This window comes from Perna viridis, chromosome 13 (assembly GCF_037379345.1).
Source record: "Perna viridis isolate PV_CMFRI_1.1 ecotype Kerala chromosome 13, ASM3737934v1, whole genome shotgun sequence".
Taxonomy (NCBI): Eukaryota; Metazoa; Mollusca; class Bivalvia; order Mytilida; family Mytilidae; genus Perna; species Perna viridis.
In genome coordinates this window covers 28,213,896-28,233,295 of record NC_142457.1, presented here as the reverse complement: position 1 = coordinate 28,233,295, position 19,400 = coordinate 28,213,896, and the positions used below count along the sequence as shown (strand labels likewise).

General features: G+C 34.1%; 1 protein-coding gene across 1 annotated transcript; it reads left to right on the top strand.

Moving 5' to 3' along the window:
* The first annotated feature begins 4,470 nt into the window (after positions 1-4,470).
* LOC148600210 (uncharacterized) lies at positions 4,471-18,755 on the top strand. The gene is made up of 10 exons (XM_088558087.1): positions 4,471-4,542; positions 6,468-6,737; positions 9,899-9,977; positions 10,791-10,945; positions 11,253-11,433; positions 13,058-13,291; positions 13,918-14,028; positions 15,320-15,489; positions 16,993-17,100; positions 18,588-18,755. The coding sequence occupies exons 1-10, from the start codon at positions 4,513-4,515 to the stop codon at positions 18,696-18,698; spliced, it is 1,449 nt and encodes a 482-aa protein (XP_088414213.1). The 5' UTR covers positions 4,471-4,512; the 3' UTR covers positions 18,699-18,755.
* Positions 18,756-19,400: the final 645 nt, after the last annotated feature.

The following is a 19,400-nucleotide window of genomic DNA, read 5'->3' as shown; positions in this document are numbered from 1 at the left end:
TGTAGCCTTGGCATTCATTGACCTACTTAAAACTTTCATTCGTTTCAAAATTAAAGACCAATTGCCCCATTCTCTAATTTTCAATCATTATCATTGTGGCTGACCTGTGATTTAAATACCCTATATCACACCCCTAGGCCTAGACCTATATCGCATACTGTATATCACACCCCTAGACCTATATCGCATATCCTATATGCACCCCTAGATTTATATCGTATACCCTAAATCACAAGCCTAGACCTATTTCGCGATCCCCTAGACCTATATTGCATACTGTACAAATGTATATCCCACCCCTAGACCTATATCGCATATCCTATATGCACCCCTAGATTTATATCGCATACCCTATATCACACCGCTGGACTGTATCGGACCCTTAGTCATGCATATGCACATCATATACTGCATATCACTCCCCCTAGACCTATATATATATGGTATACCCGATATCACACCCCTAGACCTATATGGCATACCATAGGCGAATTTGTTACAGCAAAACCCAGTTCCCGGTTTAAGTTTTGGTTTAAAACCGGTTTATATTTGTTTATAAACTAGTTTCGTTTTAGGTTAGGTTTAGCCATTTTCTAACCAATGAATGGTTTTGATACAAAAAATGGCGTCCAAAATGGTATCAGCTCTTCTCGTGTGTTTAAATGAAGACAATGATGATGATCTTATATCGTATGTAACAGCTTTAAATGTAGGGAACTTGGCACAATCATGCATACGATTGGTCAAAAGCAGAGTTCACAGTCCTAGGGTACTCAATTATGAGGAATGCGTGGTTCCTACTTACAATAATGATGATTTTAGACAGCGTTTTAGAATGAAGCAAGAAACATTTAATGCCCTTGTTGAGTGGAATCTGGGAGTACAGATCCATTGGCTTAGAAAAGCAAGTCCTTATTTTTATCAAATATGTCTCGAGCCAGATGACACTTCAAGCCATTGCCGATAATTTTGGAGTTTGTGAGTACTCAGTATTTTGTACAGTACAACGTTTAACTGATGTCATATGCAAAAAACTACTACCAAAATACCAAAATATATACAATGGCTTAGCCATAACCAGGATATTCAGAGGATTGTGCAAAAAATTAAGGAGAGAGAGGATTTCCTGGTGTGCTAGGAGCAATAGACGGGACGCATATACCAATTCGTGCACAAATCTGCCAAGCAAACGGAACGATCTACACTTATCGTTTCCTATTCGTCTTTCTACACAATGCATTTTAGATGACTGTATTATATGATTTAGAATTATAGATAAATGTTTTCAGAGAAAGGGTATCCTGAATACATAGAACAACAGTAGAGAAGTCAAAACACAACCCTTCTTTTGAAAAAAAAAATGTTAATTGCTACAAATTTGCACATAATAACTAGATAAATCTGTATAGTTCATGATTGGATGCAGCCAGATATTCCTACATCAGGTATCATACACGTTCTTATTCTAACATAGCAATTGCTTTCAAATTAGTGGACGATTTAACTTGCACCACATGTCTAAATCACATACAACGTATGATAATCAGACATACATGATGCTCGATTCATGTCATGTAATAATCATATGGTAACCGTACATTGTGTATGTTTATCTTACAAATTTGAAAAATTGAAGAAAATAACGTGTGTGTGTTTGTGTGTGTGTGTGTGTGTGTGTTTACGCATAAAAACGTATTTAACAAAGATTTTGTGTGTCCCCTGGTCCCCTTAGGCGATTATCTGGATCCGCCACTGTTCTTATTTGTTAATTTTGGCTCTGAAACATATAGTAACCATGTTTCTGAAAAGCATAACATGATTATCATACTATAATTATGAAATAATTATATGATAACTGGAACATAATAATGAGTTTTATACCACGCTCATGTCATATGATTATTGTTTGTCGCACACTGCAGAAATAGCAAAAACCATTACACCGCGAAAAAAGCGAAAATTAGTACACCGCAAAAGCTGGTACGATTTCAATTAAAGCGTGCATTTTTTTCTATTTTTAGGAATTAACTACATTCTAAGTGAAATCAAAGGAAGCATTGAAGCATTTGGAATTTAGGTCAACAGTCACGACAGTACCATCATATGCCATAGAACCCATATCGATAAAGTGAGATTACGCGCCCTATGATACAGAACATGATAAAGCGCTCTCAGATGTTCGCCATGAAGGATAAGACTGTATTGGTGGTAGTAGCAGGTAGTTTTAGTCGATGACTACATATGGGCCCAAGCAGATAGAAATAAATGCTAGAATGGATGGATTCTACCTTTGTGATTGGATCCGTGTCTATTACGGCGTACATATTCTTCTGGCTGCATTTATGATCAGTTTACGAATACGGCCTATTATATACCAAAACCAGTTTAAAAATATCATCTAATGGGAACCATGTGCGTTCCATCATTACACCGAAAACAACTTGTGGACCGCAACATTATCAAACCCCTGGAAAATCTGATTCAAAGTTGAATGGTAAGGTATAACCAGATCGAGACTTCGCAAGATGATTATTGCAGTGTAGGCATGGAAAAACCATCCTGTAACATAGCCGTGAAAGCATCCAAAAGCGACCAGGCCAAACAGAACCTCATTGCCGTTCGCACCGTTCTTGGAATGCACAGTGACCTATATGACCCGAATAACTATCTTAAAGATTTTAGATAATTCTGATTAAACATTGAATCTCTGACATGGTAACCGGTTTCGAAATGAAACCGCTTCGTCTCGGCGGCAACACTTGTTCAGCATTTAATGTATAGTTAATGTATAGGTCTTTACATAAATCTAATGTTGATTCACTACTGCTTGATTTGTAGTTCTTTAATACTCGTCTTAATATATAATATAAGACCATTTAAATATCACTGCACTATCATTCTCTAAATTATTTGCACTATTGATTATAAGTACAAATCTCTATAAGAATCAGGTAAAATGGAAAGATCAGAGACATGCATGTCATCAACTCATCGATCTGCATTTAATATCATTAAAAGAATCGTCTGTATTTGAAAAGAACACTATTTGTTTTTGTCATCACTTATTCGGAAATATCTACATACGAAAATATGTTGTTTTTGTTTGGACAGAGTTATCCACAAATTTTCCTTTTTAGTGTATTTCAACTAACTTATGACTCATTTAATAAAAATTGATATGCGAAATATTTTGTTTCTCAAGGTACAAATAGTATAATTACACAATCATAAAGTTGAGTTATTATATAGAAGTGTACCATGTTTCACCTCCTGCCAGATTCTAACATAGACAGATACTTAATGGTATGTAGTGTAAATTTGTGTACACATTTTTGCGGGAAAATAGTCAGATGTTGACTAAAATGTATGCTACTGCAATTATCCATAAAACATAGTTTTCATTGGAACCACTGTATTAAAATGCCTTATAAAAGATTACGAGTCAAAACGTTACTGTGCAAAGGATATGCGCCAAAAAACCTTTTGTACATGAACGCGTAGACACTGTTTCTGTTTTGTTTATTAAAAGTTAGGTATATAAATGAACAAACCAAGAACTTAGTTCGATAAGAGACTTTGGACTATGATTAAACGAAAACAAATTATCATTGTTTTAATGGCAGGCAAATTATTGAAATGCCGTGATAATGAAGCTTTGACTGTTGTCCACTATATGCTTTTGCAGTACACCTTTTCGAATAATGTCGATACATGTATATGTTAAGGTATTGAAATAGTTATAACATATTTAAAAAACGAAGGTGAGAAATACAAGTCAAAACACACACACACACTTGCAATACTTACTAAAATAAAAACTTGAAGAAACATCATAAATTCCCGAGAAGAAAGCCTTTCTAGTTCACTCATCACGTTATAAGTGAGTAAAAAATGTTCACTGTACAGTTCATTTTTTAAACACTTGGGTTTTCCATATTTTAATCCCACCTATATGAAGAAATATGGTGTTGGAATGCTCAAATCACTGTGTTGAATAAATTGGAAGTATTTAATTGTGATACATGTGTTTATTCATTAGATTGATCATTTATCAAGTGACTGCTGAGCAGTAAATAGTGCTATATTCAACAGTGGGAGCAAGCCCCTGTGACTGAATCATACAGGGAATAATATATTGCTTTAGTTAGATTATTCATGTTTGAAAAAAAAAAACACGCCACACGTGCATTTCAACAATCTAAATTTCATCACACAATTATCTGTACAGGCAAAAAATGTACATTTTAAAAATCCAAAAAAATTATCTTATGTTAAACTTGGTGTAGTATCTTCGATTTAGACCATAGTATCTCAATTTATGTATATGTATATTTATGATCCATGCACATGTATATCGTACACGTAAGTAGGTGGAAAAGGTGCAAACTACCGTAATATGATTCCAATATAGAATCTAGGTTCCTTATCAGCCATAAATACGTATATTCTGACCCTAGATGACATAAGAGTGTTGTGTTGAAATTCCATCAAATAATTTATTTAAGCTCATTGATGCAAGTGCGGAGAAAGTTGACACTTCTTGTATGTGGTAAACTTTCACTTCTGTAGGTGTAGTGTGTTTTTTGATATTTTTAATAGGAAGAATGGTGAAATATGTTTTGAACGAATCACTTATTGAACGACCAAACATAACAGCTGAAAATAAATGAATTTTCAAGAAGATACAGTCTATAATATCATATTATTAAGATAAAAATGATATAGGGAGTTCAAAGAGGTTTGCTCCCAATATCAAATATGCTGCCCTACCAGTATATAACCTAAACAAGGGTGATCCCAGATTTGAAAGGGCCTCGCTTCAACTCATTTTTTAAAAATCAAATCGAGTATACCATATTTACTGCTCAGCAGCCACTTGACAAATGATAAATCGAACGAATAAACCCATGAATCACCATCAAATACTTCTAGTTTAATCAGCACAAAGATTTGAAAATCAAATTTCATAAATCTAAAAATCGATTGGACTGAAAGTGAGAGTACTGCAGGTTTGACATCGCTAGACATACACTGAGTTTCAAAGTGCAATTTAGAAGGTGTTCAGGTAAAAACGAAGCAGTGGGTGGCACATGACAAATTTTGTTTTTAAATTTTTTTCACCCATTTCATGTCCAAAAAGCATCATTAGTCTAAGTAAAAAGTTGTTTTTTTTATCAACTGCAACAATTAAAGAGAAATAACATAGGAAGCACTGACCACGCAATAAAATGGATAAAATGAGAACAAGAAGACATTAATTTCCTGAGAAATCAGAAAGGCTGAGTTGTCTTTAATTTTGAAACGTATGCAAGTTTGGAGTACGTCAATGAGCGTCAATGCTACATCAGTTTTCAAAGACTTCGATGTAGCAAAAACATTGTCTACTATTCATGACGAGCAGACAAATTCCAAAAACAATATTGTTTTGGTCTACAAAACGTATAGCTTCTAACTTATTATAAGAGGTAGACGTAGAAAATAATAGCTGTTATATGACCTATACTGCCATCAAACTCTCCAAGAAGATATATCGGAAAATTAACCATAAATCTTTGCTATCCTCATTGGTTTCTCTACCAAAGATGATGATTGTGATCTACCGGCTATGTACTGAATTCCTCAACTCCACAAGAATCTATACAAACAACACTACACAGCTGGATCTGCAAAAAGTACTACCAAAGATTTTTTTAAACTTTTAAGTTCTATACCCACAGCGGTCGTCTGTTTTTACAGCCTCTTAAACTGATACACAAGAACTGATAGAAAGTGTCTTATTAAGACAGTTTTAGGATTTTGGGGTATAATTTTGTGCTGGTTTCACTATATACGTTTCAAATACAAATAACTTAAATAATGATTATAATATTGACTAAAGCGTAAGAAATAAAATACTTGAACCCCGCCACATTCTTTGTGTGTCTGTCTAAAGCCAGGAATTTCTGGTTTCTATATATATTGTTTCGTTTTCACTTGCAGTTTACATTAATGCTGTTGGAGTATATGAAAGCGATTATTTCACTGTACCTGTGTTTAATGTTGTTTGTGGCGTGTTCAGTTTCAGCCTGCCCTGTGATGTGAGGGGGTTTCCTCGTCATTCAATAAAGACCCATGGGAAATTATCATACGGTTGCTTCTCTGATATATTCACTGTGTTCATTCTCGTTATAGTAGTCTGAGAAATGTGTAATTATATATAAATAATTTGATTGACAATATATTACAATACATATACTGTGAAAGTACTATTGTTCGTGGGGTACCAGTTTTCATGGTTTTCATGGGTAGGCCAAACCACGAGAATTGGTTCCATTGATGTGTATACGGAAAATCTCAAAACCACGAACTCAAAAATCCACGAACTTGTGTTTCTTCCTTCATCCATTGGTACCCCGTATTAAAATACTTTCACATTATACAATATAAATACGCTCGAGTAAATGGCTTTAGTTTTCTTTCTGTTTTAGTTGTTTGGTTCTATTGTTGCAACATGTATTCTTCTGTCATGGTGTCATTCAGGTGGATGCGTACAATATACAACTAATCATCATTATTCGTCCAAAAGCCAGCTTGCAAATATACCTATTTGTGCATGTCCATTGAACTCGGAAATGGATGTTTATGACGGAAAAGGACAAAATCGAACTATAATTATAACAGCAAGGAACCAGTGTGCGCTACTACTTGATAAGCCTCATTCCTTTTTTGTTACAATAAAAGTAAACGTTTCCAACCTTGTAAGTATCGTGAATATTATCATTTACAGTCCCATCAGATTAATTTTAATATGTTTTAAGCCCAGGCAAACAGTGTCTTAATCGACTAGAGTCCAATTTCTTTGGTTTCACTATATATATATATCTCATTCTATGGTATATGGGTAGATGGAGACTGGTAAAAAAAGTGTATAAGAAAGAGAATAACGATTTATTTTGAAAAAAATTTTGTTTAGGAATCGAGATATTTATATATGGATCTCGATTTTACTTTAGGAAATGTTTCTATGTTTTATATTGAGGTAAAATAAACAAGCTTGTTTGTAAAAGTTCAAACCCGGTTCATGCTTCTACTTTAACTTTTGATGAATTACAGTCCATCCTAAAATATCAATTAATTATTCGTAATGAAAAATTTCTTTTGTATGAGGTTATTGTAAACACGAAATGTGGAGAAATCGACTTTAATGACGTCACAGTACCAAAGGAGCTAGTCATTCAGATAGATTATAAAAATTCAAATTGATTTAGATTATTTCAGGGAACCACGATTCTATAGAAAATCAAAAGAATGTAACCCGAAGACAAAGACCAGACACGGAAAACAGACAAATACAACAAAGAACATAAAGTAACTAAAGTAATACATACAAAGTAACAAAAGTAAATGAGCAACTCGGATTCCACTTAAAACTGGGTGCATGGACCAGGTGCACCGTAGGGTATGCGTCCTCTGCTTTTAAAAAAAAAAAAAAACCTGCCGAACAATGAAATGTTTAAATCAGTTTTCATGGTGCAAATGGATTCAACGTAACGACCACGAGTTGTTCATGATGACGACTATGAAATATCTGTAGTGATGACTTTAATCTTGTAGCAACATAACCCGTTCGAGAATTTTAATTATAAGACGTCTAGCTCGATACAAAAAGCCTGCGTAGTTAGGACAAGATCTGGCTTCACATATGAGTTGTGACATGAAACATCATACGCAGGCGAGTATTTGAAGTTTTTCTAACAATGTTAGAGTTATAGTACTAGCAAAAATTAACAAAATATGTTTAAATGTATTCCTGTTACAACTTTTCATCTAATTTTTAGGTTTTCAAATGAAAATAAGTGTTCACACTCATCGAAGATACTAAGAATTCAAAAAGTCCTCCTTGATTGACATATTTTTTTGAATATTTTATTGTTGATTTTCCATTTTAAGATGTTCAACCAAGAAAAATAAAGATATTGACTATTTTAGCACTAATTGTTTTGCATTTCACGTCAAGCCTTTGCCAACGTATTGATACAAAGAAACAAACAATAACAATTGACTTTTGGATTAAACACACTTGCTAAAATAACAACATAGGTCTTAATATACTCATAGCATAGCCTTTTATACAGTTTTGATTGTATTGGTATAGTCACACAAGAAATGTTTTTGTTACTTTGTAGGATTCATATCTAAAAGTTTCTGTGTGGATTCCATATCATAAAGTTACTGTGTGGATTCCATATCTTAAAGTTACTGTGTGGATTCCATATCTTAAAGTTTCTGTGTGGATTTCATATCTTAAAGCTTTTTGACACTGCACATGTATATGCATGTTTAACATTATAGTACTTGTCAATTTTTCATTTTTTTTTTGGGTTTGAATAGTTGTTATTGAAGAACTAAAATTATTGGTTAAATTGCGAGTTGTTTAATAACTTTGGTTCCCTTGATTACTCTTTCACAAAGAAAAAATTAAATTATTTGCAATAAAAATTAATGATGTACGTGTACGATCATTTGTCTCACCACATCACTACATATGTAAATGTAAGACAAAATCGAAACTTTTTGTAATATAATTTATTCAGTAAAAAGGCGAATTTATGTGTATAATTCTACGATAACTGCATCAAGGGAGGGATCTAGATCCTCTTACCGTTGTAGCAGAGCTGGGTCTCGTAAAGCTGGGCAGAAATAAAGCATGCTTTGCTAGAACTGTCAGGAGAGCTGACTTTATTACTGTTATATGACACTTTTAGAACTGTCCTAGAACAGGTTCTTCTGACAGTTTGAGTTAAAACTGATCTAGTCAATTTTATAAATATGTAGTCCTTTGTAAAGATTCCTCATACTTTGTAAAAATATTCCAAATCATCTTCCAAATATACCAAAGAAGATGTGTTCAAGATACTTGAATTTTTGATCGACAACATATTTGTCCAGTGTGGTGAACGTCTTTTTCGACAAACAGTCAACATTCCAATGCAAACAAATTGTGATCCTCTACTTTTTGACTTATTTCTTCACTCTTTTATGGCTGTCTTTATAGCTGATCTGATCCAGTAGAAGGAGCATCGTTTAGCTAGATCCTTTATCTCAGTTTCCGATATATAGATGACATATGATCTTAGCTCCAGGGATTCGATATATCGCATCTATCCCAAAGAACTTGAGACAAAGAATACTACAGACACTGTGAAGTCAGTCTCATATCTTTACCTACAGTTAGAGATCGATAGTAAAGGAAAACTATTGACCAAGCCATCCGATAAACGCGATGACCTTTAATTCCGTGATGGCAACTCCATGCACCTGTGGCAACATTCCTTCAGCACCTGCGTATGGAGTTTTCAAATCAAAACTAAAACGTTATGTCAGGGCTTGCCGTAACTATGTATACTTTTTGTATCGCGCTACACTTCTTACAATTAAGCTTCTAGAACAGGTTTATGTTGCTACAAGACTGCAGTCATCACAACAGAAAATTACGGTCGTCATCATGAACTTGTAGATCGTTATGTTGCATCTCTCTGCACCATAAAAACTGATTTGTTCAACGGGTTACAGTTCTCTTTTCCTCTACCCTGGCCTTGACTCTTTATGAGTACTTGGCTGGTATTTTTGACAGAGGAAGCTTAACTTGCCAGCGCACTTGGTATATGCTCCAAGTTTTTAGTGGTGTCCGAGTTGCTAATTTACTTTTGTTACTCTGTATGTACTATTTTGGGATATTTTGGGTTTTTCTTCTTGTTTGTTTCATATTCCATGTATGGACTTTGTCCCTGGATTACATTCTTTTGATTTCCGCTACAATCTTGGTTTTCTTGATTTCTTAAACAAAAAAAAAACAAAAACAAAAACAAAACAAAACAAAAAACAAAAAAAAAACAATAAATTATACTCCATATTCTAGGTAGGCTATGTTGATTTCAATGATGTACGCACGACACGATGTGGGGAAGACATATTGAAAATTTCCACGACAGAACAAAGTATGTGTATGAACGTTCTAATTATTGAGCAGAGAAATGATGCTATTTTTTTCTTTAAGTCCAAATTGTTCATTTACCTTTAATACTTTGTACGTGCCATTTTTTTTTTTGTAAATTGTTTCTTGTGCTGATATGACCATTGATTTACCTATTATGGCCAAATAACATGCAAAAAATATTTAATTACCTCTAGTTTTTTACACACCGAAATGGGGAGAAGCTAAGCATCAAGTAAAACCTAGATATAACCGACCGTTTTGTTTGAAATGTCTGTACCAAATCAGGACCATTGCAGTACCAGTTGCTGCGTTTGTGAAACATCTATTTTGCTATATTTTATTTGGACTTGACTTTATTATGAATCGGATTAGTGTTCGGTTATTTTGTTGTTACCCTTATTTGGTAATTTCATGCTCGTATTTGTTTACGTCAATTATCCTTGTTTGGTAGTTATCCATGTTTTAATCATTGTTCTGGTTGTATACGAACATGATTTAAGTAATACTTTTTGTGGAAAAAGGGAGACAACCACGACGTGATAAATTTAAGATACCAGATATGGTTTGGTGTGCGAATAACGTAAATTAAAGATAACTTTTCCATATTTCGATGAAATCTGTTTAAAATAGTTTAATGCCAGAAATTGGGCAAATTAGATTAACGCTTACTTTATCTATTAATTAATGTTCTCCAATCAAGTATCTTTGATATAAAAATACTATATTATACTTTGCTAATATCTTGATGTGTGAAAAGAATGAATACATAAAGAATAGAATGCAGTAACAAACAGCTAAATGATTGATTTTGCAGCGAGTAAATGTGTTTGTCGAAAACATTTCACCCTAAATGGCATTGGTAATTTGGAATTACTCTCCAAAGAGACACATCTCGTTTGTTTAAAGGTTGCAGCAATAAAACAGTGTTCTGACAGTGAATGTGTTATCTGGGTTTATTTCAGCGAAAAGGTAATGCAATTTTAGTTCGATTTTAGATATTTTCCCCTCATTGAGTATCAATTTGTGGTGTTATTTCTTTTCCTTAAACTATTAATTGTAATTTTGAAAGTTAGACAGTTAGATTGATACTTTATATTAATGTGTTATTTGAGCAATAAGTGACAATATTTGTATTGAGTGACAATTAAAATTGCGATTATGTGTTTATCTGATAAGTGTTGTTGTTGTTGTTGTTTTTTTTTTCCGACAGGACCATATACGTAAAAGCTGAATTCCAATTAAGTAATATCAGACAAATGACTTGCACATATTTCAGATATATACCGTAAGCGTATTAAAACCCATAGAAATGTGTTCAGCGACTCAGTTAATTGGTTTCAATTATGCATTTTTCTACATGACACAAATGTTGCCATCTATAACACCAACAAATGCTACAACGATTACAACTACGTACATGACTCCTACTGTAATTACGCCAAGTAGCACTGATGCAGGTAAAATTTTAGTAAAGAAAATGCATCTAGTTTCACAGCCTCTTTGATAACACGATTGCGTGCTCGCCTCCAATGCGGGGGGTCGTTGGTGAGATCCCAGGTGAAGACATACCCCAGACGTCAAAATTAATAGTCACTACTCTTCGGGCGGTATTAATTGATATGCTGACGATTTGTTGCTTGTTGCTATAAGCCCTTAATCTGCTTTGCCGTCCCAATTTACAAGTTTTGTCTTTTTATCAAATGTAAAAAGACAACATGTTTAAGAGTAATCAAGGAAACCAATGTTAAAGCGGTAATCAGACGAATGTAATCCAGAGACAAATACCAGACATGGAAAACAGACATACACAACAAAGAACATAAAGTAACTGAAATCATACATACAAAGTAACAACAGCAAATGAGCAACTCGGACTCCACTAAAAACTGGGAGCATGGACCAGGTGCACCGGTGGGATAAGCGTTCTCTTTTTTTCTAGAAACACCCGCCGAGTTGCTCATAAAAAGTCAAGTCCGGGGTAGATAAACAAAAAAGGAAAACTATGACCCGTTGAATAAATTAGTTTTCATGGTGCTGATGGATACACCATAACGATCCACGAGTTCATGATGACGACCATAAAACATCTGTAGTTATGACTTCAATCTTGTAGCAACATAACCCTGTTCCAGAAGCCTATTTGTTAGAGTTCTAGCGCGATACAAAAAGTCTGCGTAGTTTCGGTAAGCTCTGGCATAACGTACGAGTTGTGATATGAACACTCCATGCGCAGGTGCTGAAGGAAAGTTGCCACAGACGAAAGGAAAGTTGACAATTCTGAATGAAAAGTCATCACGCTAGTCGTAAAATGTGGACAATAGTTTTCCTTCACCATCGATTTCTAAGTGTAGGTCAAGATATGATGCTGACTTCACAGTGTCTGTAATATGCTTTATCTCAAGTTCTTTGGGGTAGATGCGATGTATTAGATCCCCGAATTTAGGATTGTTTAAAGATAATACGTCATCTATATAGCGGAAACTGATATCGAAGGATCTAACCAAGCGATATTCTTTCTTTCGGTTCAGATAAGCTATAAAATATCAATTATTTATCGTTGAAGGTGTTCATTAAACAAATGCTTTAAATGTACAACATTAAATTTTTATATAGTTCGAAAGCCAACTAGACCAGGTCTTGCCTTTCTATCCAGCTAACAATTTAACGGCTTTATTTTAAATTTATATACCGTTAAGTCAGCCATTTCACTTGACCATCTAACAATTCAACGTTGTAATTTTATAAGGTTACATCTTTTTGATAGGAATTTAATTAGACTAGGTCTTGTCACCTTGTCTACACGGTCATTTAAAGTTACATACCTTGGTCTAGCCATTAATTTCATTGGACAAGATTTGATCCCCTTTTCTAGCTATTCATAATTTTGTTTTTGTATTTTTGTAAGGTTTTATTCCTTTGTCTAGCCCACTATTTAACTGGACTACGTATCTTCACTTGTCTAGCAAGCCATTAAACGTTGTATCTTTTGTAAGGTCTTATTCCTTCGTCTAGCCCACCATTTAGCTGGACTAGGTATCTTCACTTGTCTAGCAAGCCATTAAACGTTGTTACTTTTGTAAGGTCTTACAACGTTTAGTCCATCATTTAATCGGACTACAACTAGAATTATGACTACAAGTTTATTCAGCAGTCAGCCAGCTACTAATCCAACTACGCCGAATATAACCGGTACCCTTAAAAACAGCACTTCAACATGTGTAGACCAAAATCCGATTTGTTCCGAACTGTTTCCGGGAGAATGTACTGCTGGGATTCACTTGAAAATGCTCTGTCCACGTGCGTGTGGCATTTGTGGTATGTCAACTTTGTTTTAACCCTGAACCAATCAAAGTTGGTATAAGCTTTAACCATGAGTGTATATAGTAATATAAAGTGATAGTTGGCAATATTTGTGGTATATTTTTTTTATTTAATCATATGCACGTAACTAGTACATATTAATATATATGGCTTGCTGTTGTACTTATAATGCAATAGAGTTGCAATCTATTTTGTGTTAAAAACAAGTCTACTTAAAGCAAATCACTAAGAAACCCTGTTACGATCAAACGTTACACTAGAAGGCAACACACAGGGGCGAATAGTGGGAAAAACACGACCGGAAAGGGCAAAAAAAAAACGAAAATAACAAAAACAAATGTCAAATCGAAACGCACAAAAATAAAACTTAGTAAATAAAGAATAACGACGGGCACTAATTACATGGAGGGGTAAACCGAAAGGATGACCAGTGGCTGCTTTTTGCAAGCCATTCACCGAAGTGCTCGTTGAAAATATATATGTTTTATTTATAAAATAACTCACTTTTATAAAACAAAACCATTTAATTTGTACCCATGTGCATAGCATTGCAAACATAATATACATTTGAAAATTGTTAATTTACTGTAATATAGTTAATTCTGAAATCATTTTTACAGATGCCAAAAGAATGTATTGTGCAGACAACATGACTGACTGTAATAAAATGTCACACCAGTGTTCCGATGCCATCGTCGAGAGCATATGTCCTTTCACGTGCAACACATGTGGTAATAACTTGGTAAAATAGTTATCAAAGGAACAAGACACAACACTAGACATGGAAAACATACACAATAAAGAACATAAAATAAAAAAAAATAATACATTCACCCAACAAAAGTAAACGTGCAACTTGGGCAAGGAAAATAGACACAATAAATAACCTAAAATACATAAAATAATACATACAACACTAGACAAGGAAAACAGACAAGCTGCTAAGTGTATCATTTTACTATAAATACCGGGAAATTAAATGTTCATATCCGGAAATGTAGTACAGAACTTCCCATTCTATGGTATATTCAGGATGAGGAATAAGGAAAGTATAGAGACTTGTTACTTTACATAGGGAGTATAGCTACATTAGTTTTTGAAGTATCTATTTTAATTCTATCTTTAATATGTTTGATTTATCAAAAAAAAACCTTGAAGAATTAAACAATATATAATTCATTTTGATATTATAAATATTTGATAAAGACTAATGAAAAGGATTCTATGTGGAATTGAAAAGGGTCAATTGGGAATGGGCCAGGTATATGGTGTAAATGTAATTACGAATGGGAAAGGGACAATGATGAATGGGAAAAGGGCATTGGAAAATGTAGAATGGACAATGGGAAATGTGAAAGGGACAATGGGGAATGTGAAATGGACAATGGGAAATGTGAAAGGGACAATGAGGAATGTGAAATGGACAATGGGAAATGTGAAAAGGACAATTGGGAATGGGCCAGGTATGTGGTGTAAACGTACAATTAGGAATGGAAAAGGAACAAATGTGAAAGGGAAAGGAACAATGGGGAATGGGGAAAAGGACAATGCAAAATGGGAATGGGACAATGGGGAATGTGAAAGGGACAATGTGGGAATGGGAAAAGGACAATGGGAATGGGAAATGGACAATGGGAAATGTGAAAGGGACAATGGGGAATGGGAAATGTGAAAGGTACAATGGGGAATTGACCAGGTACTGTAAACGTATGAATTTTCGCGGTTGCTAATTTTTGCTGATTCTGCCAATTTAAAATATTCGCGGGTATCAATTTTCGCGATTTCAAAAAATGATAAGCCTTATATAGTGTCAAAAATTAATATCGCTGGTACTATTTTCTGCACTTTTATATTCACCACGAAAATAGCTAAAATTAGTACGCTGCCAAAGTTGTAGAGTATATGGTGTATTTTGGGAATGTTATAGGGTGTAAATGGAACACTTTTACTATCCAAGAGCTGTTTATGTAGCATCAGTTACTGTATATACCGAAACAACTGGATATTTTTATCTATGAACAGATTCCAACAATTGTGACATAGGAGCAGTTACAACTTTCTTGACCAATATAACAAAGCTGTCTCATCCATCGGCAGACTTCTGTTCAGATGGAACTAGAACAAATATGGATGCAATTGTTCTGTCTCTTTGTGGTGCTCGAACAGACAAAACATGGACAAAAGGAAGGCAGGTAATTGTCAAAATACCATGTTTTGTGACGTTTTGGCGGAGAAAGAGATTGAAATTTCAGAATTTAGTAATTCACGATAAGCAATTTATTATTTAGAGTTCTTCCACTATTGCGAATTTCAACATGCATTTAATTGTAGAATTTGAAAACGACGGCGTGATGTATTCGGTTTGTGAAGTATTGGCCGAATACAGGCCGAGAATGAAATTACAGAATTTATTTCAAAGTTTGAATTATCGAAAATGTTTGGAAACATTTGATAAATCACTGCTATCTATAATAATGAAATCATGCTTAATAATTTTTGTTAGCTGCGATTTATTTGAGTTTTGGCTTAATTATAATAATCACGTGATACATGAAAATCAAAACGGTTGGAAATTGAAAAGATCGTATGAAAATTACAAATTACCATTGTAAGGCAAAACCCGAAAGTTTGAAACAACAGAAATGGTCATGACTTGATACAGACATTACCAATAAAACAAGTGGGGTAACACCAGATTTTATAGCGCGCTGAACCACCCGCTGCCTTTTCGGCTATTTATTTCTGGTACATTAGAACTCAAACGGACAAAACAAAACAATGGCCGGGGCCCGTCTCAGTGACTAAAAAGCCATCAAACGGTACAGAAGATATTAGTAACGGAAAAAAGTTAAAATACATGTAAAAGGAGCTAAAAATACTTAAAATACAAGTTATACAAAAAATAACTTTAAAAAGTTTTCAAATTCTTAAGATGGAATTTTCTATCCTGAGATTACTCACATGTCCAGCATCTTACCGATTTTATTACTTCGTCTAGTGTGTTGCAAAATGATATGCTGGCATATTGTCCTGCTGAGCGTGTTTAATTGATATTTTTGTTTTAGTAAACGGGACGTGCTTATTAGTTACTTTAGGATTTTGAAGTAGCCCACAGAAAAAGTGATTACTTTTACAAGGTAGACGCAGCTTGTTGTCTTTTGTTCTATTTGCTTAAGTGTTTGTATTCTTTATCAATCTGAACAGTTAAATCCACATTCAACATATTTGTATTGCTGTATTTTACCACCACTTTTCCATGTATGGAGAAAATATGATCGCTCATTAACAAGTATATCCCCCAAATACTTGATGTCTCAGGCCAGGAACATGTAATCCAGTTGATGTTGTTTTTATTTGTTGTTTTTTTTATGTTCGTTCTTAGTTTGTTTATGTATTTTTAAATATATAGGATAGATTTTCATCTTGTATGAATAGTTTCATTTTTTTTTTCTGAGCCTTTTACAGATTACTTTATAATATGGGTTTGGCCCTTCATTAAAGACGGTGTGGTGACCTTTAAAAATTTATAGTTTTTCGTTGCTTGGATTTTGGTAGATGACTGTCTCATTGGTAATCTTGTCACATTTTCTATTTTAAATCATTTTTTCCTGTTTTTACTTATAAATTGACAAGTTGTAATGCTTAAAAAATATAATATTGCTCTTCTTATTAAAGATAATGCCATATATTTCAAGGTTACACTGAGTTGTGACTTAATACCACTCTATACTCCAGTGTCATCTTTTGGGTCATTTTCGCACGAAATAGGATTATTTTTAGGCTGTACTAAAAACGGATTTAAGGTAAGCCAAGTAAATTTCTTTTTATATCATATATTTTTTAGTTCGTGATAGTAGATTCTAGGGATGATAATATTGTTGACTGATTAAATGAATGGTATACGGATAAGTCCTCATGTTGTTATTTACTTCTATTAAACGAAAAACGAAGATGTTTTCAAAATGCTGGAATTATCCATCGACAACATATTTGTCCAGTGTGGTGGACGAGTTTTTCAACAAACGTTCGGCATTCCAGTGGCAACAAATTGTACTCCTCTACTTGCTGACCTATTCATTCACTCATATGAGGCTGACTTCATAGCTGATCTGAACTGAATGAAGGAACATCGTTTAGCTAGATCCTTAGCTGTTTCCGCTATAAACATGTAGATGACGTATTATCGTTAAACAATGCTAGTTTTTGGGATTTGATACATCGCATCTACCCCAAAGAACTTGAGATAAAGGATACTACAGACACTGTGAAGTCAGCCTCATATAACTATCGACAAAACTTTACGACAATAGTTTCATTCAGAATTGCCAACTTTCCTTTCATTGGAGGCAACATCCATTCAGCAACTGCATAAAGAGTTTTTCATTTCATAGCTCATACATCATGCCAGAGCTTGCCGTAACTACGCAGACTTTTTGTATCGCGCTAGACTTCTTACAATTAGGCTTCTTGAACAGGGATATGTTGCTACAAGACTGAAGTCTTCACTTCAAAAGTTTTATCGTCGTCATCATAAACGCGTGAATCGGCGGATGTTCCTAGAAAAGCAGAGGACGCTCACCCTACCACTGAACCTGGTCCATGCTCCCAGTTTTCAGTGGAGTCCGAGCTGCTCATTTACTTCTGTTACTTTGTATGCTTTTTGTTCTTTGTTGTGTTTGTCTGTTTTTCATGTCTGGTCTTTGTCTCTGGATTACATTCTTTTGATTTCCGCTAGAACTGTGATTCCCTTAATTACTCTATGATTTAAGCCAAACATAGGAGGTACACAGTGAAATATTTCCATTCAGTGATGTTAAATGGGCGGGTGGGGGTATGGGAAACCCCAAAATGATTTGTATTAACATATAAATAAGAAGTGCGTAATAGGAACATGTTGCGTGAACAATTCATTCAATTCCGTTCAGTGAGTATTTGTTAAGATAACCCCTCCCCCTTTTCCTGCGCAATGGAAGGAATGACGAACAAACCACTATATGCCACCACTTTGGAAGTGGCGGTATATGACGCAAGCCATTGGAAACGATGATTTTATATTGCGAAAAAGTTATTTGTTAAGCAAGCACTGAACAGAACTCCTCAGCCTGTCACGTTACAAAGTATATAGCGATAAAGGTCTAGTGGTTCCGAATTTGAAGGATTATTGGACCATTCGGTCTGCAAAATACTAAAGTACGACTAAATGCATCAATTAGAACTCTATGCCGCATAATTTAGTCATCATACAGATTGTTTTTGCCTCATATGAAAACAACTGTTTGTTTACTTTTAGATAGGTGTACAAAGATGTGACGACAATTTTAAAGAGACAATTCTGATATCTGGAGATACGACGACCATCTTATCTGATGCAGACGTTTATCATGTGCTAATTGTCAAATAGAAATCATCTAATATATATATTTTTTTTCAATAACGCTATAAATCTTGCTGAATTTTTTCTTTGTTTTTTGTTTAAAATCCCTGATTTAAGTAATAAATGTATATTTTATTTTATGGCGGGTGTTTCTAGAAAAGCGGAGGACGCTTACCCTATCGATACACCTGGTTCATGCCTCCAGTTTTTAGTGGAGTACGATTTGCTCATTTGCTCTTGTTACTTTTTATGTACGATTTTAGTTATTTTATGTTCTTTGTTGTGTATGTCTGTTTTCCATGTCTGGTCTTTGTTTCTGGATTACATTTTTTTATTACCGCTATAACCTTGATTTCCTTGATTACTCTTTAATACATACTTATAATTTGACATGTCTTTATATATGAAGTTTTAATAGAGCGCTTTTGAAAAATAAAACTGATTTGCATGAATAATTTTGTTTCCAAAAAAGATCAATATTTAATTTACTACTTATACCTATTATTAACTTAATTGTTTGATTGGTAAATAGATTCCGTCGTAATGAGATCAATGAAGTATCTGTCATAGGACGCTAAACTATAAACGATCTACTTTGTTAATAATGCATCGCCATCTTTCAACAGATATAAAGTATTTCTAGGAAAGTAGATTTTGCAAAAGGCTGAATACATTTCAATCTTCATTTTGAACATGCAAGAATGCTCTATTCTAAATAAAAAAAAGTAC

Excerpts from the sequence above, each read along its gene's own strand:
- LOC148600210 (XM_088558087.1), top strand. The coding sequence starts at position 4,513 with ATGCAAGTGCGGAGAAAGTTGACACTTCTT. Across the intron at positions 11,434-13,057 it reads GCCAAGTAGCACTGATGCAG|GTCTTACAACGTTTAGTCCA; the intron begins GTAAAATTTTAG and ends TACTTTTGTAAG. Across the intron at positions 14,029-15,319 it reads TTTCACGTGCAACACATGTG|ATTCCAACAATTGTGACATA; the intron begins GTAATAACTTGG and ends ATCTATGAACAG.